The sequence below is a fragment of the Diplotaxodon limnothrissa genome, linkage group LG9, assembly GCF_057381915.1.
Source record: "Diplotaxodon limnothrissa isolate DT_005_m linkage group LG9, D_limnothrissa_male_GT1.1, whole genome shotgun sequence".
Classification (NCBI taxonomy): domain Eukaryota; kingdom Metazoa; phylum Chordata; class Actinopteri; order Cichliformes; family Cichlidae; genus Diplotaxodon; species Diplotaxodon limnothrissa.
Window position 1 is genome coordinate 30,988,367 of NC_140604.1, and position 26,089 is coordinate 31,014,455.

The 26,089-nt window shown below is 41.5% G+C and overlaps 1 protein-coding gene across 1 annotated transcript in view; it reads right to left on the reverse strand.

Moving 5' to 3' along the window:
• The window catches only part of bmp6 (bone morphogenetic protein 6), a 47,077-nt gene that overhangs the window by 13,838 nt on the left and 7,150 nt on the right, over window positions 1–26,089 (reverse strand). Inside the window, exons 3-5 of the mRNA XM_085363004.1 lie at window positions 6,146–6,338; window positions 1,502–1,650; window positions 1,146–1,343 (exon numbers count right to left, since the gene is read on the reverse strand). Of these exons, the coding sequence (XP_085219130.1) occupies window positions 1,146–1,343; window positions 1,502–1,650; window positions 6,146–6,338 (540 nt within the window). The remainder of the gene's footprint in view (window positions 1–1,145; window positions 1,344–1,501; window positions 1,651–6,145; window positions 6,339–26,089) is intronic.

Genomic DNA, 26,089 nt, shown 5'->3' on the forward strand with positions numbered 1-26,089 from the left:
AGCTCTATGTGAGTGCAGACAAGAGCTGTGATTAGACAAGAGGACCAAAGATAAGCCAGTTATAGCCAAGATTTGGGTTACTGTGGCACATCCTCTAACCTCTTTGGTCTGATCGTTAGCTTTAGTTGGCATCACTCTGTGCTTAGATACTCGCAGCCCCTGGAAGCACACTTAGGCTTACTATGGCTCATCATTTAAAGTCCAACAACGAGTGCAGAAAGCAGATGCACTGGATTCACGTACATCTAAAGGTTTGTGCGCGTAACTTGGCGAGGATAAGACCAGTATCAACAGCAAGCTGACTGAGGACTACCTTTACATACTGCAACAGTCACACAATGAAGCCTCACAGGAGCAGCTTAGCTTTAAGCACTATAAAGGTCCAGAATCACACAGCAGGCGGATTATGGGTTGATTTAATTTGAAAAGCTTGTGAGACTCATAACATCAGGCTCATACCTTCACATTACATCATCTGTTGAGTAGGAAGAGAAGCAAGCAGGGCTAATGAGGAGGTCCGGAGGATGAGGTCACCTGTCAAGATGGATTCACCGCCTGCGCCTTAATTCACTGAATATTCAGTAGCTCACAATTCTGTGAGATCGTGTCACATTGTAAATCTCTAGCAAGACTTACTACACAGTTTACAGATGCACCAGAGGTGTGTCAGTTTAAAGTCATCTTATCATCATTCACATGGCCTGTTCTTTAATATTTGAGCCCAAGGTTCTTCCTCATGGACTCTCTCCCTGCTACCATGCACTTAAGTCACTCCTCAGAGCAGAAACGGTGTATAACCAATATAACAAATAACTATATTCCCTGCTCAAAAGACATGTATTGGGAAAAAACTGCAGTACCTTAACCATACAAAGAAAAAAAAAAGGGCTACAATTCTCATCTGATCGGCACTGATTAAAGAGATCCGGCAAACGTCGGGTCTAATCTATCAAGAATTTCAAAGAGGGATAATAAAACCAGATTTCAAACACATGCTACCCATCCGCCGTTCTCTACGGGCTGGACGTCGGTGACATCAGTGGATGTAGATCATTTTTGCTATTATGTTACTTTTGAGTGTGATTGCATTCACGACTTCACTGCGTAATGAGGTCAGTTAAGGTTCAGCGTTCTTGCAGACTGACCTGCTGGGCCCGGCCCTCTAGATCCCTCTGGCGGTTGTGCGGATCGATTGCGGTGTGGCTGGCGCCGTCTCCCACTAGCGGAGCGGACGGTGCGGATGTGCACTTCACTGACTTTAAAGAAGGCCACCATGAAAGGCTGCTTATCCAGTGCACCGTCGCGTCCTACGAGCCCCGCCTCCTTGGAGCTGACGCTCTGTCCTGTTTAAAAAAAAGATCACAGTAAGTACGAACCACAGAAGATCAAAAACTTCCAGCAATGACTGCTGACCTTTACTTTGCTGAGAGAAAGTGATGCATTTTAACTGCTCCAACTATGGCTTTGTATTACAAAAGAGATGTGCAATTGGATCCCTCACCGCTGCTGGTCTCCACACTGATCTGCAGACCCAGGTTGTGTGCGGGACTCATCACCCACAGGTTACTAGTGGCAGTGATGTCAAACTCCAGCCAGCCCTCCTCAGCTGCCCACAGCCTGCGAGACTCCAGCAGGAACAGATCTGCCTCTCTGTGACATAATGGCAAACAAACACCAGAAGAAACTTATTACACGAAACATTAGTAATACTTGTGCCAATACTGGCATTTGTACATGGATGTACTGGAACGGTATTAAAAATGGTTGTAGTCATCTCATCTGACCAAAGAACGTGCTTCCAGTTTGCATAATCTTTCTCCACTCATGTCTTGGCAGTTATTCTGGGCTCTTTAGATATAATTCTCACTAGTTTTCTTCCCAGAGTCTTTGAAATATTTCCCTTCCTACCTCTGACAGGCTTGTTCTGCACTGTGTGGCTCTCTTTCAGTGTCTTGATGATTTTTCTCATTCCAGTTCTTCACATTTGATAACTTAATACTAAACTCACATCTTTTGTTTGTGGTGGTAAGATGCTTTCTCAGGTGACAGCTCAAACTGCTGCTGAGGTTTTTATACTGTGTGTAAATTGGAAGATAGAGTGTTTTAATGTGATTTTCCAATCTTTGACCATTACAAGGTTAAAGCACATCATTGCATAGCAGAGGTTTGTCCTTTATAAAAGTCAACAAGAACACCAGTTTTCAGGGGGGCAATGATACTGAGCCTGGTAATTTATGCTATTACTGAAATAATTCTGTCATTGTTCAAATAGAAATAAACTACACAAATAATTTTGTCCTCATCTGTATTAAGTCAATTAAATACAAGCTGCTATTAGATATTATACTGCACTGCTAAAAGTGCTATGATGGACCTAATGCCTGAACTATGCTTCCAGGTAACTTGACGTCCACCCCCCAAGAAATGTAACGACACATCTGTTTGACGCAGCCCACAACGACTGAATGTGGAAAGCTATAATGTGAGGTTAAGAAGGAGTTTCCAGTTACGTCGTAAGTCACGACATAGATTTCCCGCAGAAGTCTAAATTACGCTTAAGGAGTACGCTGTGCTGCTTTTCACCGGCAGCAGATCATTTTGGGTCCATGCAGCTTTACATTTTTGCCTTTTCGATTCATGATTAATAAATTCTGACTCAGTAAAACTTGCTGCTGTGTGGCTCTCCCTCTTTGATGTCCTCAACAGAAATGACATTATATACGTTTGGTTTACTGCATTCAGTCTTATGTATAAAACAGGGGCACAAAGAGCATCACTGAGATCACGCAACGCTAGAAAGGTCAGATCTACCGCTTTAAGAAACCAAAGACGCAGAAGCTCTTGGTTTCTATCGAGGTAAGAGTATCATAACAAAATGACAGGAAGATGGATAGCGGCACTTAACAAAAAATGCTGGGATACTGTATTCTACTCTAGCGTAGATCTGACCTTAAAGTCTACATCTCTGAGGGACTACGAACAGGAAGGAATTAAAAGTATGATATCAGGCTACATGCATGTTAATATCATTTACAAAAAAATAACAAAAAGTGAGTTCATCGAATCAGGCTTCAAATGTGTCAAAAGAGGAGGGAGGTAAAAAATAGTGACAGATGTAAGGAAAAGACAGAGTGTGAATGATAAGAGGCCTCTGTCCTCCCACCGTCCCATTACAGCAGTAATAACACTGCGGCGGTCCTGTCAGACACTCCTCCACGAGACACATCAAAGCCTCGCAATCATCCAGGTGTTCAGAGAATGTCCCTGCAGTCATGCTTCAGCAGCCTCTCTTTATTGCTCATTAATGAGTGTTTCTGACGGCTTCCGTATGAGCACCTACACCCTGTTTTCCTACACGCATATGGTACTCCACCCTCCTGCTGAGTTTGCACATTTGTCCCAGGTGCACTTGTGTTTCTGCATCATTGTCACGTAACGCTCGCGTGACAGAGAACAGCAGGGAGTCGGTGAGAGAGACACCTGCAGGGTGACGGTCTACTGTACGAATGTGTTATTGACTGGCTGCTTTAAATGAACTGGAATAATAAGGTCAAGAGTCAAAGTCGTGTTTCTTTGTACCATAAATCCCCTTTATGAGTCTTGTCAGTGACTCATAAAATTGTTATCCAAGGTAGGAAAGTGTGACTCGCAGCTGGCCTGGTTATTTCACATGCTTTCGTCTTTGAAACTGGTGCAATGGCATATTTGTAAGACCTTAAAAACGATACGTGAGTCAGACATCTGGAGGAAAAGACAGAGATTGTAAGGACTAACTCTCCTGAGCGGGTACAGGACAGTCTTTGTCTTTACTCAACACAAAGTCAGGACGGCCACCTTTTTTTTTTGCATTGTAATCTGTCGCATTCCTCAGCCGGGTGTCAGGCTAATTAAGCGCTCTATCATTACAGCTCGGAGTCAGAGCACGAGTCAGGTTTTATGGGAAGGAGGAGCACGAGAAAGTTAACGGGCTTCCCGCTGATTATGAAGGGACGGTTTTGCAAAACGGGGAAAAAACAGTAATGTTTTTTCTCATGTATGTGACAATACCTCAGATGACATCTGCACTGATTAGATCGAATAATGTAAAACTGCAGTTACAAGGCGTTATTATGCATGCAGTTTATTTTCTCCATCTGATAACAAGAAGAGAAAGCGAGAGCACAAACCAGCCGCTGTAGGGACAAAGGAGAAAATAAATGTACTGTGTGTGAATCCTCTGACAGACTGAATTGGTTTTATTTAACACAAAAGAATTAATCAAGTGTAACAGTTTGTCATTCATCAATGGCTTTTTAAGGAGAGAGTTCCTTCGGCGTGTATTCACTGATAGACTAAATATATCGAGCTATGTAAGGCTAAAAACAGATATCAGACATTCTCTCCATGTTTGTGCTGGTCGACGGCGGGCGGGCTTGATAAAACACAAATGTCATTCAGAAACTCTGTTTATCTAGCCCTGCAGTACAGTAAATGTTTAGCATGCATTAGCCGTGCTTTTTCTGGTGAGGATTTTGAAGTTGTGCTATTTCTGTAATGCTTGATTTTACATGATAAACACAGCAGCTGCCAAAAGTATGTGCAACGCACGGGGAGAAGGAAAGACGTTTTTACACCTCGATATCCAGAAAATGTGAATGTGAATGCTTTTGGAGCCTACAGGAACCTACCTGCAGGGCCATCGACGTGCACGTGTTTCACAGCTAAGAGCTGCTGAAACCCAAATAATTAAAGGAAAGTTTAGTAGCTCAGTCCCAATACATTGTTGCACAAAAGCCTTGAGCTGAACCTCATTTCTTAATATTTTGCTGCGCATCGAGTTAGTGAAACATGCAAACAAACATGGAAATACAGTATCCAGTTAGCTTGTACAACAACAGAGTTTGTACAATTCGATCTTGAAAGTCAGAATTTGGTATGAACTTCTTTATTCTTCAACAGCCTGAATTCTCCACGGCAGCTTCCTCGTCATTGCTTTAAGTAGTCTTCAGGAATGGTTCTCCAGGCATCTTCAAGGACATTCAAACTCTTCTTTGGATGTTGGCTGACTTTTGTTCTGTTCTCTGCCGAGATGTCAGATGCTTTCCAATAGCATTGCGTGGTGGATTAAAGTCTGATGGTATTTTTCTGCGTTCGTAATTACATCAACTTTGACAAGATCTCCAACACCACTGGCTAAGTTGCAGCTCCAAACCATGACACAGCCTCCACCCTGTTTTTCAGACGGTTGTAGACACTCACTTTTGTACCTCTCTCCTGGGCTTCCTCACATACTGATAATTTGGCTTCTTCACTCCATCAGACATGTTGTCACTGATTTTCAGTCCAGTTCTTGCATACTTTGGCATACAAAACCATTTTCTTTCTGTTTCCCTTCCTTAAGAATGGCTTCTTAACAACTGAGACTATTTCTGATAAGGCTTCAGATCCTGTCTCATGTCTTTTCTGGATTTTTTTTCCCCGTTTCTCAAGGACATGAGGTTCAGATACTGTTCATCTGCTGTAGATTTCTGCAAATGTTTCTAAGGACACACTGCACACCATGCTGAGATATGCCAAGTTTTTAGCTAATGGCTCTTTGGAAATGACCTTGTTTGTGCAAAAACACTATTTTATGTCTGTCACACTGTGTTATCTTCAGTATTTTTCATAAATTCAACTACTATTTGTGCTCCACAGATTTGGTAATAATCAAATATTCTCAGCTTCAGCCAGAGAGGTGGAGGTGAGTAATTTTATGACCCCCAAATCAAACCCACACATAAGTTACAGATATCTGCTCTGCTGTGATCTCACTGTAAGTGAGACGGATGTAAAGTGCTCGAGCCAAGATCGTGCACATTTAGCACAGATAAAAAAAAAATCATACAACTGAAAACCAGTAAATGATTATTATTTATTCAAGTACATTTTAAGAAATGTGAATAAAAGAGTATGCAAGAAAACCAAAACTCCCATATTTAAGATATAGTGTGGTATGCACAATTCTGAGACTATTAACTTATTACTTCTTTTTGTTTTTCCCAAGTTAGTATAAAAATACTTTTATAGTTTTGCACAAACACAGATGAGACAATCAAGAGAAAATCTAACAGTGAATCGGACTTCAGCATAGACGTTGGAAACTCTGTAAAAGTTTATATGCTACCTGTCAGGGTGCTCCTTGACCACCTGGTAGACTTTCAGCAGGAAGGTGTCGTTGCGGAAAGCACGACTCACGCACTCCTTGTAGAGGCGAAACTCGGCGGCGGTGATGGCCTCGCCCTCTGGGATCTGCGAGAGGTTGAACTTGAACTCCTTGTGGTGACGCCTGTGCGGTGAGAGCTCCCTGTCGTACTCCACTGTGGGTTAGAAACACATACGCATGCTTTTAGGACCATAGCTCACACAAGGCGAGATATAAACCAGGGTGAGGAAAAAAGCTATTAACGTAAAGCTAAATGAAGCTAATGTTCATCAGAAAAAATGGCTCCTACGGATCAAATGGTAATCATGTCTTTTGGCCCATATGCTCTCTTTCCAGCAGCTTGATTCAAGCTCATGATCCATTTTCCACAAATAGGATCAAATTATAGATCCGCAAACAGGGTTTCATCGTAAACCCGCAGTAGTGAATGATGAGCGGATAACCTTTTCAGACACGCCTTTAAAGTATGTCAAACATGTGATTTATACATAAACTCTAATAGGTTTCTTGGCTTCCACTTGCTATAAATAAATCCCTGTTATCATCAGTTCACAGCAAAAGGCCAAAAGCAGCAAACTTAGAGTCACTCTGCGACCACTTCTGACAGCGTGAAATGACGAAAACCAACAAAATTCTCTCCCTCCTATGTTTTAAGTGCAATATGCACCATAATGATAATGTGCTCTCCGGGGAATCGTTTCCGTCTCTGCTGGAGGTTTCTCTCCCACAGCGAAGGACCCGGAGAGTCGACAGACACGGGGAGTAAGATGGGGACAGGAATAAAGAGGACAATTAGAAGGCTGTGTATAGAAATACCCAGGCCAACACTAACAGTAGATGTTATACTCATCAACGCGCTATTCTTACCCCATCACACTTTAAATACTCTCGTACACCCCACAGGCATGCTCACACACACGCTCTCTCATCATCTGCAGTTACCGCTCAGTGCAGCGAGGTTCAGCAGACTTTTCACCCCCACCGACTGAGCGCAGACCAACTTGGTACCACAGTCAGACGTATACTACCACCTCAGTTTTTCACCCACTGTGAGATCGAACACAGGCCACGTTTTCACACGACTTAGATCCATCCTCTGCCTTGATCCGTGGCCAGTCTCACGCTCCAGTTTGAACTGGTCTCACTCCCAAACTGACCCACATGTGCAGCAAACGCCTCCAGAGAAACACAGCCACCACATCTAACCCGCTGTTGGAATACAGTAAACATGGAGGGGGCTGCAATGAGCCTTTATGCTCTCATTTATACATTTATGTGCAGCTGAAGGCAGAAAATTTATAAACATGACAATGAGGATGAGAGGGGAGATAAAAAGAGTAATTATGGCTTTTTGCTGAGCAATGGCTGTATTCAGTTGTGTGTGGGCGTGTGATGTAAATAGCTTCATTCCTGCAAAATTTCAGGATGTGCACTTTTGTCACCGCCAGCCTGAAGGACTCTTTGGAAGGACGAATGATTTGTTCATTGTTCAGACAAATCAGAAGTTTACAAACACAAACCTGATGCTCCAAACCAGCAAACTGCAAAAACCACAAAAGCTTTTATGGAGGTTCTCACAGTTGATGATCAGTTAATGCATTTGAGTGCATCGATTCGCAGCACCTGGCTGCTACTTACTCTTTTAATTCCTGTGGAAGCAGGACTGCATCGAATCCTGTGAAAACTGCCTTTTTAACTGGATCATACCAAAGCTAAAGTACCAAAGTTTAACTTATTAAACTTAGTTATTGAGACTGTACAAAACAGGGGGAACACCAAAGGACCAACACAGAAGTCAGCACACACTGACTAACACCTCTATGAGGAAATGTTACTGAAATATATCAAATCAAAGGTAAAGGATAATACACTTGGTATAAATGAAGTATTTAACAATTAAGTAAATTACATTTGACTAGATTACATTCAATGTAACATTTTAAAATTCAATAAAATAACATGAAAAATTACTTAAAGTCAGCATTTAAGGCATAAATATTTATAGGAGTGCTGAATAAAAGTTAATTTTATTAATTATAACATAGAAACATGTTTCCCAAAGACTTTAATTTAATCTGATCAAACGTTTGCCCTTTAAACCAGGGCTTTTCCCAAGTTTTGGCTTCAGGGACTCCTTATAGACCAGCAGTCCCCAACCTTTTTTGCACCACAGACCGGTTTATGTTTGACAGTATTTTCACGGACCGACCTTTTACTTCCTAGGACCTGGAGTCCACGTATGTGGACATCACATTTTGGGTTTTCTAGACCAAAATACTTAATTTTTCTCTACTAGGGCCTGATATCCACTTACGAGGACATTATATTGCCGCTGTTCTATCAAAATTTAAAACCAATGTCCTCATATGTGGATGTCATTTGTCTCAGAAACAAAAAAACCCCTGAAAACCATAAATTTCACACCCGAGCCTCAACTCTCGCGGACCGGTACCGGTCCATAGCCCGGGGGTTGGGGGACCGCTGTTACAGAGGACAACATTTTCCAAGGACTTCCTCATAAACCTGATTCTGATTTATTTTCTTTGGTCTTAGCGTCCTTGAAGACGTGGATCTAAATATTTCTTTATGATCACCAGCTACCGAGTTAATATGCCAAACTACACAGTGACAGCAGGATAACCGACCAAAGATGACATGGGAGGGACTAAAGGACAAAGTATGCCTCCCTTATTGAAATATGTGGTCACTGGTCACAGCATGAATCAGTCAGTTAGATTTTATTTAAACAGAGTCAAAGATTAATTTTGCATACTTTTACAGTCCAAATCTTAGGTAAGAAAGTTACAGTTTTGTACCTGAGCCAGACTTGTTAAAACCTTCTGGTAATTTTTATGATGTGGGGATCCACCCAGAAATGGACCGATGACACATTTTCCTCGAGTCATAGCAGAAGAGAAACTGTGTTGATGTGAGAACACTGGAACTAATCAGACTCTCCCAGAAGTGCCAGCTCCACCTTGTACCTACACCCTGCAAGGTCAAAGCTCCCCTCATCTCTGGACATTTTCAACTTTTACATGAATGTTGAATTTGAGTGAGCAAAAGGAGGACCACGAAGGAAGACGTATCTTTCTGGCTTCACAAAAAAAAAAAAAAAAGCAAGCTGATGTGACTTAAATCAAAAGATTATAATAAAACGAAGCATCTCAGTTTACGTCTGTGCGAGGTCTGCCGATCTGTACTTCAAACACTTTCCACTGGAGCAAAGGAAACCACCTATGGAGAACAAGCTGTTATTCACATCACTGCGACTTTTATCAGATGTGACAGTGACCATTTCATCATCTTATTCCAGAAGCTGCCCACACACACACACACACACACACACACACACACACACACACACACACACACACGTTATGTGTGATAACAGGTCTGCTCTTGTGTTCAAGGGCGGATAGATCAGAAAAGCGTTTGTGTCTGGACGCCTTAAACAGAGGTCATGCACCCTAAATGACTTTACAACGCTCGCTTCAACACCCCTGAGCTTGAATACAAATCGCTTGAAATGTGATATTCCCCGTTTAACTGTTTTTTGCTTGAAAGCTCTCTGATAGACTGCAGGTTGGTGAGAAGGTCAGGAGGAGTTTAATGTGGTGACTGTTTATTATATTTCCTGAAATAAATGGTAAATGTATAAAATAAAACAGCAGGAGCTCAAACAAAGGATTAAAAGCATGTGGAAGACAGCCCTAGTCTAACTGCGCTCAAAGCCAAATTATCTCATGGACGGCTGAACTACAGCCCTTAAAGGTGTAATCATAAAAGTGAACCTACATTTGCATATTTGGTATTTATTTATAACATGTAAAAAGACAGCTTAAGGCTACTGGTTAAATCAGCTGGCATTTAAATTATTGTGCCCATGTTAACGCAGGTTTGCTGCTAACTATGGGCAGTTGTGAGAAATTTCCCAGATCTTTATTTACGCTTAACAGTTTTTCCACCAGGCTGCTGCCTTCTTTCAAACACAGAGACACAAAATCATTTCATCAGCATAGCCATGGTGCTCCAACAAGCAGCTTTAGGGAAGCACTAAGACTGTTAGCCATAGACTGTATAGAATAGATGGACATAGGCCTTTGGAATTCCAGCTATTCCAGCCATCGTGGTGTTTTGTAAAGATGTGTTGAACCTGACTGGAAACTACATTCTTCTATCTCAGCTAACTGTCAATCACAAGCTAACTGGGACAATCTCTTAGAAAATGAACATAATTCTCCACAGATCCACACAGAGCTCGCACTCTCCAGGTGTTTGACTGAGGTAATAAATGAAGTTAGCAGTAGAGTCATTTTCTCATAACCTTACTTATAAAAAATGACCTTCATTTGGAATCCAGCACAGCTACCTTTCAGATGGCTACTTCCATCTTTTACATACAGTCTATGGCAATACTAAGCAGTTTCCTGGAGTTCAACTGTAAACTTCTTTGCGTTTCCTGGAAACTCCCAACAAAATTTACTACGATCACACAGGAGAAGTCTCGATCATTCCAGGCAAAGAAAAAAAACAGTTTTTGCTAAGGTGGAAAAAACCCTTATGCACCATTTTCAGAAGGCTCTGATGAAATTCACAGTTTTCACATTTATTTTCATCACTTCCAAACAGAATCTCGAGGCGCTCCTCAGCTCGCTCAGCCTCATAATGAGCCTGCTCAAATCAATCACATTGCTAATTTCAGAGAGGGGACTCGCTTTAAACAGCGTCTTTATGAAGACAAGCAATTAAAGGCATGAAATATGGAGACAGACTCAGCCTCACGTCTCAGCACAGCCCTTTGCAAAGCAGCCTGGGAGCCACAGTGTTAGCAGCTAAGTAGCATTCCAGCTGCTTCTCCACCTTCTCAGCTTGAAATTCGATTGAAATCCACTGAGCTTTCGCATCTAAAATCAAAGGGAAGCCTTCACACAAGCAGCATAACCTTTGCGCTAATCCACCATGACGAGGCTTTGAGACAGGAACACACAGAAAGGAAAAGGGATTTGGATTTGGGTGATTCACAGAGGAATTTATTCGAAGCGGTTCTAAAGATGGGAAAAGAGTTATAATTACAATATTCATAGTGAGGCATGGGTGTGTGACCTCGCTGTGTTTTCATTCCATCGCTTATCACCAGTTCTTGAGAAAATCAACACAAACATAAAGTGACAAAGTTTCTCTTTCATTCTTGCACAGAGGAAATTAAGGCTAACCAGAAAGCCTGACAATCCCGGGGAATTTCGCCGATGATTCACCAAAACACTGCAGGGAATTCATCTGTTACAAGAAGGGCAAAAAGAGCAGTAAGAGTGAGCAAGGGGAGAAGAGAGGAACAAATGATGACTGCTAGGCAGAAAAAGACTGAAACAATTAATGTTTGAGAGGAAACGAAAGAAGGCAGAGAAACTGAGAAAACAAGGAAAAGAAACAGGAAGAGGCTATAAAAGAGAGGCGAGTGGATTTAGGATCATTTTAAGGAAGAAACGTTTGTGAACAACAAATTAAATTGGATACGGTGAACAAAAAAAGTGATCTATAATGACACGATGACATGGAGAGAGACGTCGATAAGATTATGTGAGGATGGGGAAAGATAGACTCGGCTGTAGGAGAGAGGAATACGTAGAGACCAAAGGGACAAAGATAAGACAGGGAAGAGGAAAGAGACGGTCCGAGGTGATATGAGAAAAGAAGCGAGAGAGACAGTGACAGAAGGAGAGTGAGTTGGACGATTTGCAGATTCACTTGGACACTCTGGCGGGAGCTGTTCTCTCATTTCCACCTGCGCAACATCTGGCGCTGCTCTCCCAGCTCCTACTGCTGTATGTATTACAGCAACCCACACACATAAACACACACAGCACCACAACTTCACGATTCTGGGGATCTCTTACTTCCACACGCAGCCGTGTGGTCCACAAACACAGTCTACACTTGAAAACTATTATTAGCATATATCTAATAAATTGTTATGTAATGGCTTTGTGACTATGACTTGTCTGAAATGGCTAATAAATCAAGTTACATCAGAAATGCTTTCTTACATAAGATAATTTTCATTACATAATTTTGCTCCAAATTGCATAAAAACTCAGATTAACAGCTGTTGAATCAGGCTTCCAAGTCAAATTTGGAAAGCAAAAGTTCATCCCTTGAAAAAACAGACCAAAGAAGTCTGCCGTTCATGCGAGACTGACTCCTTATCCCGACAGACCGACTTTTTATAAACCAAGGCGTGCATCCCTTTAAGAAGCAAAGGAGGAAAAAGAGGAAAAGGTGTCGAAAGAAATTCTAGCAAGAGAAAGTTTGAGCCAGATGCTGATCGTGCAGGGAGACAGCCGGGGTGCACGAGTGGACAAACAGGCGAATAAATGACGAGAAAATCTGAATCTGACAATGACTGATGATCACAAAGATTTTAAAAAAACCAAAAAGATTCATCTGCCAAGAAAGTGATCGTTTGCGGACTTACACCACATTTGAAGGCGTGAGGGAGAGCAGCAGGAGAAGAAAGTATAAACAAGGAGAAGGAAATCTACTGCATGAGCAGAGGGACGACGGCAAACTAAGAACTAAAAGAAATGGGACCCATACCATGGACGCACCAACTGTTAAACCACGGATCTGTTTTTTAGCCCTTCAGCTAATTTTTTGAACATTTACCTCGGGCAAAATGGATGCGACACATCAGATAAATATCAGCCAGCATCGACGGGTAATTATCATCTTATATGCCGATATCGGTCAAAAAGGATCAATATCGGCAGATGCAAAATCGATATTTGTCTGCGATAACGATACATGCCTAATTTACAGTATAAACACTGACTGAAGAACTGCACTGTTCTTCAACATAAGGAAACAAAAATAGGGACTGTCCAGTTTGTGGTCAGCGGTCACACTCTAAATGCCACGTAGCAAATCCCTCTGAAGGACAGCTGGTTGACGGCCGCCTCTATCACATCCCTCCAACATCCTTCTACACGTCCTCCAACCACCGAGCAAGACAGCCACCACCTTCTCTCTCTACTCTGCTATTATCCTCAAAGTTATCGAGCACGTAAGGAGTTCTTATTCACAATATTTAAGGAAGACATCCTGAATCAAAACTGCATCGTCAGTTTTTCCATGTTGTAGCCTTGCATGCTATAACCCGTCCTACAATATTACTGAGAGCAGAGCACCTGTGACCCAGATAATCTAGTCTTTAGGGATCTTTTATTAAGGCTCTCACTGAGATTTTACCATGTTGATGACAGGCAGAGAAATTTGGTTCGTTGTGCCAATTTAAACATTTTTATTTCTTATCCTCACAGTTTCAAACATTTGAGACCCTTTGTGTGAGCGATTTTACCCTCAGTCCTATGATGTTTTCTGTCACAGCTCCATTCATGCAAGACTGCTTAATTTTTTTCTGAGCAGCAGCCACACAGGGCCTTACGCAGACTAATAACACGTCCAATTTTCCTTCATTTCCCAGTTTAGCTAACATCAGCTGCTTATAGCAGACCTTTAAGTGTTTCTTTTCTACTGCTTGCATCCATCTGTATATTTAACTTTTCATGAAAAGCCTGTTCCATAATGCACATGTGTAAAAAAAAACAAAAAACAACCCAGTTACTTTGAGTCTTCATCCCATAAGGAAATAACCAATGCTGTCATTTGGTAGTCCTGTTTCAGGTACCAGACGATGCTTGCCTTTTTCCTCTCATGGAAGAGAACCCCCTTGTTAAACCTTGTTAAACTAAGCTGGGCACAAACATCCAGAAGGGTGTGTAAAACATGACAAAACTAGAGTAAATTTTTCTAGAGTATTTTCTATTAGCTACAAAGTATCTGAGTGAAATAGAGACTGAAGTACAGATAGAGTGAATAAGGAGGATTAAAAAGTGTGGACATTTTCACAAACACCCTTCAAAATGACCCTTTAAATTTTTGCACACCAAGAACCTGTCAACATTGTTAAAGACTCCGGACAGCTAAACCAATAAAAAATGATCTGGATGTGCAAGGCATGAGAAGAATCCATCTGTGTTTATGTAATTACAGCCCATAATCTGTCTGGTTTTTCTCTCAGACTTGATGGTTTCTGAGGACACATCAGATATGTCCATGCCTTCTATTTATCATTAATTTCTCCCAGCTCTCATCTAATTAAAGCTTTGGCCTGTCAGATTGACTTTTTCGGGAAACGTTTCTCTTCGGCGATTGCCACTATTTCATTCAGAAAGAAAACATCTCATTAAGTGGAAATCTTTATGCTGTAAACACCAGTCTTTTTGAAGAGGCTGAAGCCAGATTTTATGCCTCAAACTCTTTAACCTTTGGCACCGGTGCAGTGTGGAAAGATAAAACATTGAGACATCTGTTGACTTTGGTACAGCAGAAGAATACTGGCAGCTTTCAGGACATTTACACACACTGAAGCAGCATGAGTGGCCTGAGGTGTTACCATTATGCTTGGCTGCCACCAGGAGCTGTTTTTGCATTCTGCTGAGTAGTTTGGCTCTTTGTAGTCGGGCAGCTGGCAGCGCAGCTTTTGAGGTTGAGGTATGGATGAAGGGGTCCGCCGGGAGACATCATCAGCTTTGAGCAAGGGCATGTGTATATGTCTTTGGAGACTCATCCTGTGTTCTGATCTTCCCCTCTGACCCTGCATCAAAGCCGACACGCTGAGCGCCACAGGACCAGCCAAGGGCTACTGGCAAGAGCGCCAGTTTATATCCAATGCATGTAAGCACAACACCTAGACCTTTAAAAAATGGCTCACACACATCCAGGCAAGATAATTATATGTGCATAGGCACTGAGATATACACAGATCCATGGATGCATTAAAAATATTATGATAAAAGGTCTTTTAATTTAATTGAATCTGGCCAATTATGCTGTTGTGACATCAATGGCTTTCCCACTTGGGGAGAGAGACCGCACTTGGACGAAACTGCCTTTAGGGCTTTCTGCCAGAAGGCTTTTCTAACACATGGTCAAAGCTGTGAAAGGGTCTATTTTAATCCAAACCTCGACCTTTTCCAAAAACCTGACCAAACCTGTGGTTGAAACCAAACAAATAATAAAAATTCAAAAAATAACAATAAGTCCACAAAGTCTGAAAATAAGAACTCGACATTTGCTTTTGGTTTGACAAGGGACAAGAAGCCCACTCTTAAAAGCCCTGTGTTTCGACCGTTCATTCACCACAGGCTCACCAACACTTGGACCCTGCTGTGAGCACTTCTCACTTTAGTATTTTTCCAGTCGTCTGCACCAAACAGCAGTCCTATGACATCACAAAAACACCACTGGTCAGGAACAACAGCCTTGAAGCGGCATTAATGTGTCGCAGTAACAACACTAACATGTAATATCAGATATCCCCCCACCCACCCACGCAGTGGCCGAAGTCAACAGTGCGCGAATTCAGGGCCAGGCAGCAGCATTCATCCATAGCGAGGGTATGAGGCAGTGAGTCCAGCCGATTTGCAGACAGTCAAGCCCCATTAACAAACTGAGAACAGCAGCCAACAGCTCTACTCTGTGTGTCCAACAGAAATCAGTAAAGTGATTTTCACACATTAGTCTTTACTGATTACTGTTAAGTGTTGCTGACAGATGGGTGAAGACAGCCAGGGCATGCATTTAGTGCTGGAGTGGCCCAGGCACATATGAAACTATTGAGAATAGGTTTGAGTAAGAATCTACACGTCTTAAGGGATTTTTTTTAAGTAACGATATGTTTCAGCTGTGAGTCTTAGAAGAAAATAATACCAAACAGAACTCAGAAGAGAATTGTGCTACTTAGCATATCAAAGCTTTACAATTATTGACTATCTATTGTCTTGGCTGCCTTTAAGACTGAGTTTAGTCACCTTTCTCACTCACTATGTGTTAACAGACCTCTCTGCATTGAATCATACTTGTTATTAATCTCTGGATCTCTTCCACAGCATGGCTTTTGACCTGTCTTTCTTCTCTCTCCCCAACCGGTCGCAGCAGATTGCCGCCCCTCCCTGAGCCTGGCTCTGCTGGAGGTTTCTTCCTGTTTAAAGGGAGTTTTTCCTTCCCACTGTCGCCAAAGTGCTTGCTCATATGATTGTTGAGTTTTCTGTGTATATATTATTGTAGGGTCTGCCTCAGAATATAAAGCACCTGTTGTTGTGATTTGGTTGTGTAAAAATACAACTGAATTCAATTGAACTTTAAGAATCTGAAGTTGAACTCTTTCCCTGTTAAAGACAATATCTGACGACCTCCCCTGTACCTTCAATAGTGAGTTTTGACACCTGACTATAAATCAATAAAGACGTGATTTGATGACCATTAGAATATTAATGGTAGCGGCAAGGGTAAACAGAGGCCACCCCTTACAAACTTCTAATGCAAACCAAGTCCTTTTGTTCTATAAGCAGCCCTGAAATATCACAGAAACTGTTCAGTTCAGAAAAAAGCTTGAGGCTTACTCCTAGTAGACTTTTAGTGGGTAAAGGGTAAGAGTTAGGGTTAAAAGTTTGAAAAGTTAGGCAGGTGGGCTTCACTGTCAGCTAATTTAAATCACTAAAGTGGACTTCTCGATTGTGTTTGTGGTGCGGTACCTTTTGGATCATTTTTAATGTATAATCTGACAAATAAAATGGTTTGTTGTTTGGGCGACTATTTTAACAGAAAAAGAAGTCTGTGGTTAAGTCTTTTGATGAAATAAATATTAAATATACAGTCAGCTATAGTTAAACTATTCCTGATTTCTGGTCTGCACCATACACAGCACAAAAGACAGATTTAATGTAATTTTATTTATATAGTACCAAATCACAGCACGAGTCACCTCAAGCACTTTTTATTAGATCATATAGGAATCGAAAGATGAAGCTTCCAGGTCTGAAAGGTGCCTTAAATGCATGTCTTTTTAATAGCCACCAGGGGGTGATACTTGCAGTTGCAAAAAGACGTGCAGTCCTATGGAAGTCTAGGGGAAAACAACACTCTGACGTGATCTCTGCAAATACTTTCCAATGAGTTTGTGGGCTCAGTCACTCATTTTTGGTCGGACTGAGTAAAATACTGAGTATATTTTTGTAAATTATGGTCATTTCAGGATATCGTCATTAGCTAAAGCCTTGAGACTGACAAGAGGTTAGCCAGTGAATATGCCGTTTCACAGTTAGATCAAACATGGAGATGATGGAAATACTCATCCTGATGCTTCAACAAAGGACTTTGCAAACCAGTGGGTGACATCACAATAGATACAGACATATTTTACATTGCATATGATCTGCACAGTCACTACTTGTCACTAACAGACTAGTTCTTAGTTGGTGGTAAAAGTGAAAACACTAACTGCCTTAAACAATGATAGGACACATCCACTGATTTAGAATGGCAAAGCACACACTGTAGAAATAATACAGCACTTCCAGAGAGAGCTAGCTATTGCATATACACAGGCGCACATTCATCAGTGGCCTTGATATCGAGCCTTCTCCCCTTCCATTACCTCCCACAGGTTACAGTACATAATGATCTCACTGGACAGACATCCCCAGGAACAAAGGCCCCATTTGAACCATATAATCACATTTTTCTACAGCCATCATCTTCCACATAATCCCTGAAAAACCATTTGGGTTTTTCTAAAGACCCATCCAAAACCATGACACGTAATGTCAGGCATACTGTCCCAGGACACGCACAAACACATACACACACAAACTCACACTTATCCACCGAGTATCTGATTTCTGCTCCCACTATCCCAAAGCTCCATCACCACTGTGCTGCATTCCATACAAGATGATAAAATGAAGACTGGATACACATCTATCTTTTGTCGTTTTGAGATTTTTTAAATACGTGTGGGTTTGCATGTGTGTGTGTGGGTGTGTGTGTGTCCCTAACCCTGAGGGTAGAAGGATAATTTGCTGTAATTGCTCTTCTGCTAGGGCTTTGCTAACAGATAGATATCCGAGGTATGGCTGTTGAACTGAGCAGTATCAGTATTTTCCATCAATGTACTGACAGCTGAGTGGTAGCAGTCTCAAAACTCAGCTCTCTGTGGAGACTCCAGATGTCCTCCAGGAGCTGGATATGTCATACCTGTGTGTCAGTAGGAGATTTTCTTCCAACCCTTCAAGCACAATTTGTCAGGATTAAGATGCGAACCCACTAGCACGGATGTAGGGTTCATTAAAACCACAAGGTTATGTGATTATCTGTGTTTCTCTCTGTAGTTCTTTTCAACAGCACTTTACGGTTCTACAAGTTAATGTATGTTAATTTAAAGGAAAGTATAGTCTACTATCAAGGTAAAGTGATATAGATTAGGGAAAAGAAGGTAATAGTTAGCCAAAAGACAAATTAGAAAAACCAATATGAGGCAACTCAGACTGCAATGCAGCCGAGCATAAAGCAGCAGTTTACAGGTTATGCTGATGGCATGTTAACACGGCTGGTTTCATGTATAAATGTGCACCCTAAGCACTGTTCTGTAAAAGTCTTACTTGGTTGGTCACTCTAACATTTGCGGATCTCTTTTAACAGCTCAGCATGACAGACTGACTTTCATTTGAACTCAGACTAATCTGATGAAAGTCTTAAAGCCAGTTCTTTATGGAAAATAAATACTAACCAGATGTTTTTCTGCACACAGGACAAAGTCTGAAAAAGTCCATCAACAATGCAACATCACCGGATTCAAAACATATTGTTTGTGTCGGTGTAGTCTCTGGAGGTGCACGGTAGCATCTCCAAAATCACCAAATGCTTTTCTTTTCCCCTGTTCATTTTCTTCCATAATTTCATATCCATCACAAATAAACAATATATAAAGACAAGGTCTGTGGCAGATTAAGGGAACTAATGATTGTAATCAGAGGTTTCACAAAATTATTGCTTCCAGCTGTTTCCAGAAGTCTTTCTCCTTACTTTATTACACACCTGCAGAATACTTCCATTGATATTTCCAAATCAAAGGAGTGTTTACGCAAGAGACACAAAACCGTCCATCCATCCATCCATCCTCTTCCACTTATCCAATTCAGGTTCACAGGAATCCTGGAGCTTATCCCAGCTCCCATAGTTCAAGAAGTGGAGTACACCATGAACAGGTCACCAGCCTGTCGCAGTGACACAAAACTATAGCTAAATTTCTTACAATAAATTCCCCCTAAAGTTGAGACCAGACCGATCAGGACCAAACAGCTTACTAACAGTACTCTATTTCAGACATGTGAGCTCCCACACAGAGTTAAAGGTTATACGTTTTGTTTTGTGTCTGATATCTTTACTAAAGTTTCCTTCCTTAATTACATACAGGTCGTAATATCTCATATTATCTAAGCAATTATTGAAATACAACCACCAATTTAACAAAACCCAATGCAGTTTAAGCACGGTAACCTGTTCACTTACCATAGCTCACTTCTTCAGCCTTATCTGAATGAAACATTACACACATCCCCTACCTAAAAGAGTTGTGTACCTTAAACTGCTTGTACTTCTATTGCCATCTGCTCAGTGTAGCAAGATGTTGATGCAGCTAAATCGTGCTTAAGTCACCCTGACACCAACTAGAACTTAGTACTACAAGAACATCTACACTACAAATACCATGAATGAGCACATTTGTTAGCAAGTTAGCAAAAAAGTATGTGGTGGTGGATAAATAACAACCATGCAAAAGGACATTAAACAGTGAATCTCTCGTGTTCCTGAATAATCCCAGTTCATAAAATCAAATAGAACATATAATAACACAAACTGCTACATGGTGTAGTGGTGGTTAGCACTGTTGCATCCCAGCAGGAAGGTCCTGGGTTCAAACCCACCATCTGCCCGGGGCTTTCTGTGTGGAGTTTGCATATTCTCTCTGCATCCTTGATGGGGTTAGGTTGATTGGTGATTCTAATAATAGGTGTGAATGGTTGTCTGTCTCTATGTGCTCGCCTTCTTGCTCTATGGGACCCTGAGTTGGATGAGCGGATGGAGAACAGAGTGCTATAGTCTCACATATTTATACATCTGGAAAGTGTCACATCACAGTTTTGCAGTCAAAACCTTTAAGAATCACTTTTTAAAAATCGGGATATTATTTCAGCTTACGCTGACCATTACGGATTGGAATCATGATTGAATTTATGAGAACAAGGCGAGGTTTGCGAGCATTGCTTAGAGATAATCAGATATGCCACATTTAAAAAAAAAGACTGCTTGCAAATTCCAGGGAAATCTGCAATTTGCTAAAGCTCTTGCATATAAAGAAAACTTGGACTGAAAATATGACGTTTTTAAAGCTAAGGAAAAGGGACCTCACAGGATTTACAAGACAAATATGTGTGTGTGTGCGTGTGTGTGTTTGTGTGTAACAAAGAAGCCTTGGGATTTCATGCACACACATTCACCCCTTACAACCACATCTATAATCTTGAAACAGCATTGGCGTCAATTTGAATACTTGAAATGGCTACAAACAATTGCCAAAATTAATGGCCAGTTACAGTTTCCCCTAAAGTCTGTAAAAACAAGTGTTCTTCTCACTGGACACCAATTCAGGCCAATGAGCTGTCAGCAAAAGACAGTGTAACATCTTTTTTACATTTATAAGGAAATTCCATCAAATCAGGACAGAAATGAGCTGGAAAATAAACCCCGCCGATTTCCCCCCCACTTTATAGGATGTTAATAAAAAATGTAATTCTATACTAACGCAGCTGTCACAACAGCCTCTGGTCAGGCTAATGGCGGCCTACACTTCAGTTCAACTGTGATCAGCGGTCTTCACACAAGGTTACGTCCTGTGGTTGGAGGAGCCGGATGCCTCGCTGGAAGTAGGACGCACAAACTGAAGTCGCCTTAACTTTGACATCCATCAGTTCAACCACGTTTAACGTGAGGTTTATAACCGTAAGCCGTAATGCGTGCAAGGCAGGCCTTTCAAAAACAAGAATTTTCTCCCTTTATTTTGGATTAATCAAGTCATTTCATTTCGACACAAACATGAGAACAAACTCAACCAAACATCGCTGGTTGAGATTGCAACAATCCTGCACTGGGATGATTTATCCTGCAGTACATGGCACCCAAAAAGATGCTCCATTTAAAGCTGGTCTGATTTTAAGGACTGGCTATCCTTTGGTTGTCATTAGATACAGGGGGAAACATTTCACTGGCCAGGAGAGAGGGCGTTTTTTTAAGTCCGTGACTGCGTCCTGAAAAAATATGAGACTGCTGCAAATCTATCAGCGAATTTTGAAAATAAAAACGTCTCTGGCTGTTGCCTGGTCGCAAAATGAGATCCCCAAACAGAGAACGACAGGTGGACCAGTAATAGTTTTCAAAGACACCATTAAAGTCAATATTTATTGGGGAAATCAGCGACCCCAAGCAAACGGAGGCCATGATCGTTTAAAAAAAAAAAAAAAAAAACTGAGAAAAGGGAAAAAGAAGGAAAGAAACCTCTGATCTTGTTCCTTTTTTCTGCAATGCTCTTTGTCCTTGATGCTCGGCTCCTCTTTGGTTTTGGCTCTTCCTCTTTGGTTTATATGAATGATGATAGCTACCTATGGTCTTCCTCTTGGGTTGTGACCACAGACCCTCTCAGAAATTGCTCCCTCTGCTGCTTTATTAAATTGGCCACCACTCGGTGCTAAGTGAATATTCCATAAACAGAGACGAACTCCTGCGGTTTTTGATGGGCCCATTTTCAGCAAAACAAACCATTTCAGTGGCTTTGAATTATTACCAGGCCCCATTTTATTTAGATTGTGTCTATAAGGGACGGCGGCTGTCAAGAGTCCCCCCTTTTATTGGCTTTCTGAGGTCTAATTGCACAGACTGTGTGCAGTCTGCACAGCCGTCATCTTCAGGTTGCTGTGTGTTCCTGCTCGTATGTGTCTGCCTATATTTATGTGTGTGTGCCTTTGTAGACGTGCAGCAGCACAAGCAGCAAAAAAGCCTGCTATAGTGATCTGCCGTTAAAATCTGCTTTTGGGCAGCAGGTGTGCATGCGTGTGAGTGTGTGCGCATATAAGTGTGTGTGTGTGTCTGGTCCCAGATTTAGAGGAGGAAGCCGGTGTCAGAGCTGAGAGATGGATCCCTCCTCAGGGATCCGATAAATAAGGAAAAAATATCTTTGAAAAAGGGAAACACAGCTGTTTCCAAAGGAGAAGGCAAAATATCGGTGGCTTTGCATTCCACAGCCACAAGGTAGAAGGCCAGCTCGCCCCGTGATGATGTTTGGGACTCTATTTTCACTCCCCACTTGAACACCTCCCTTTTTTTTCTTCCTCTCCACACATCTTCTCTTCCATTATGTCGCTCCCTCCTCACCTCTCTCACTCTCTTCCCTCCACTCTGTCTGTCATAAAGACAGTCGGACCGCAGTGTGATTCCCATTGGAAGGTCCACGGTGACCACAATGCATTTCAGCAGCTTAGAGGCAGAGCACATGATCCACTGATAAATCAGTCTGGGCCGGCTTCAATACTCCCCCCCGGGCCGACTTACATGTAAGACCTACTGCTTGTTTTACACACAGGCATGGCTCCAAAAACAGCGACGGTAACAGGATACTTGGATATTCAAAAAGCAGGTGGGCCTTGAGGAAAATCGGTAGAAAAATAATCAAGGTTTCTAATAATAGGTCTGTCGACAGTGTCAGCAGAGCGCTGCAGAATGACATCCACTTTATCTGAGCTCGCAGAGAACGTTTAGAAACTCACATCGAAACAGTCTTTTATCATTTCAGTGAAGCTCGCCGGGAACTTCCTTTAACACACATGGATAAATGTGCAACACACTGCTACAAACACGAGAGTGATCAATGCTGTCACCGCAAACAGCTGTAGAAAAAAAGACATAAGTGAAAACTGAAGAGAGCGAAATGTTACAGGAATAATCAACACCGCAGTGATCAAAGAAGGAAATTAGCATACTCGATTATGCTCTTTTTTTCGTTTTAATGACAGATTACATACTAATCACGTGTTTTCATCTCGCTGTTGGAATAAATGATTTTAGAAGCAAAATCATTAGCAGGGTGTGCACGCACACAGAGAGTGGAAAACCACCCAAAATTAGTCCACATGGAAGGATGTTTCGTGGCCTAAACGAATCATTAAAGCACTGGGTGGAAGTGCAATACCTCAAAAGGAAACCACACGCCTCAGAAATCTGATTAAAGTGCAGTGCGGTGTAATAGCTCGCGCTGTCACTGACTGCTCAGTGTGCAAACAGTTGCTTCTAATGTTTCGGCGTTTTCAGGACTTCAGAGAGAAAGCTTATGGCTTCAAACAGGAAACCAATTGCATGTTAGTAACATTTTTTAAAAAAAGTTACTTAAATATTTATTACATTTTTTAACAAGCTTTTGCCTTCATTCTTAAGGTGGTTTTGAGTGTTTTGAAAACCCAAATAAAAAGTATTATTAGTATTATTATACAGCGCAGTTGTGTAATATAACTGTCGCCCTCACTCATATCTATTGTGTGAAGTTTGGAGGAAACATGGTGCCATTTTTAATAAAAGTGTCCAGACTGAGGAAAGTTGTGCACTCTCAACTTGTATGGGCAGGAGCAGAAACGCCACATATGCTACAGTGTTTAAAATATGTGAAATAAGACAGCGAGTCACAAAGTCTGACTATCTGAATGACTGTCAACACTTTCCCCAGCTTCCCACTGGCCACTTTAAATTATCTCATAATTTCACAGTGGTGCACGAATCCAACATTTACTGCAGTTACGGGAGTTATCTAAAGGTTCATATCCTTCATGTTCCTAGAGATATCTCTGTAGCACAACACTAAGCTGAGACGTTCTGCCTCTATGCAGCTGGTTTTTCTTTTATTTGGATGTGAAATACAGATAACAGGGAGAGAGGAATGCGTCATCAAAGACATGGGCTGGACACACGTCACGTAACCTGGATGAAGGGAGATCGGAGCATATTATTCGCAAAAAAACAAAAAAAAACAAAAACAAAACAAATGGGAGACTTCCTCTTCCAAAAGGATTCATACTGGACATTTAAACATTGAGATAAGGTCTCCAGGAGACTGGCGGCTCAGATATGTGCAAAGTGTCAGTACAGGGGGAAGCACTGGGCAGAGTTTCCCTTGCACATCCTTAGTGATAAGATCCTTTAATCCAAACTGCCTCGTGGCAAGAGGAATGGATACATTTTTCTATGAGTGGCCTCACTTAGGATCTAAACCTCTGGCCTAATCGATTTGGTGGCACATATGTAATGCCTTATAAATTTGTAGCGTTTAGGATTTAAAGACATCATTTTACTTTTTTCTTTTCTAAAATGTTTTTGTAACTGATTGTAGAAAAAGATTAAACCCATCTTTCTTTGCTCTTTTTTTCTTCTTCCTCACCTGACCCACCGTTGTCATTCTCGTTCTGTAGAGATGCCTAGATTAAAAAATTTTAGATTTAAATCAAAAATGTTGTGCACAGCATATCGAGAGCACTTATTGCTTACCTTCCTCCTTTGCACTCTTTTTTTTCTCATCTTATTCTTCCTCCCCGCCCCAATTCATCTCTCCTGTCTCTGACTGTTTTCCTGTCAGTATCGTGTTTAGAAAGTCAGCCCGTGGGTCAGCCTAGGGCTCGTAAATTTGTCAGCAGCGGCGCTGCAGAAAGGGGAGGCTACTTGCTCAGAAGGGTCAAGAGCACCGGTGGTCATATGGGGCCTTTTTCTCACTGCGGACTCGTGGTTGTTGTTTCAGGCACGTCCTCTTTAGAGAGACACCCAGCCTGGGAACATGCGACGGGCAGCAGTGTGTGATGAAGACATCTTGTGTGATGAAGTTCGAGTTCCAAGTTGTCTAAAGGGTACATTCAAATACTCTCTGTTTACCAGAGCAGACACTCACGGTGAAAGCGCGAGTCTGTATTTGTGTATTTGTAAAGACTTGCGTTGCTACATTCATGTCGCGACCCCTGACCCTAACCCTGAAGAACGGACTCCACCCCGACACACTCATCGTTGTTGAGAGACCTTGCGTTTCTAAATGTTCACACACAAACATATGCACATACACAAGAAAATAAACCTATTTTCTAATGTTTTTAACAGGGATATAGGTGCTCCGTGCTATAAATAGAAACACATAAAAGCTGGTAGGAAGACTTCTTCGATTACGGAGGACTTTACCAGTCCTCTTTAAGTCCATTAAAGTACTGCACTCTATTCTGAAATAAAAAAAACAGAAAACAAGAGACCAAGAGCATCAGCAAAACACCAAAAAGGTGCTAAACTTCTTGTTAACGTGTCCATTGTAAGAACAAGATCTAAAGAGACTGGTGTTAATGGAAAACCATCATGAAGAAACCACAGCTTCCTGCACGCCAACAGCAAAACCTAGAGGTAGCCTCATAGATTGATGCTATTTTTTCTTTAGACGTCTGAACAAATCAGCATCAAGATAAAAGAAGAAAATAATTATAATTGTTATTTATTTTGTTTGATTTATTTATAGTCTTTTTTTGCATGTCACAAATGTCCAAATAAAGTCCATTCAGTGACTTTTCACATATTTTTGACTGGACTAAACTGGTTTGGGCTGGAAATGATGCCAGTGTGTCTTAAAATCTTACTTGCACTGACAAATCTTTTTTGTCCTCATTTTTAAAATATCAGTGAAAAGCAATTTATTGTGGAATAAATAAGCAATAATGAATGCATTTACGCACTCCTTACAATGGTGCTAGCCTGCAAGCAGCCTGTGGGTCTCCCTTTCTTCTTTTTGTTCCTTTCCTTGTTCCCATTTTTTTAATTGATCGGAGATACATCCTTGCTTCCCAGTGGAGTCACAGAAGAATGTGACACCAGGAACGTTTACCGTCACCATTTACGCCATTCCCGTCAGCCAAGAATGAGTCTCTCTGACAGGGTAAATGA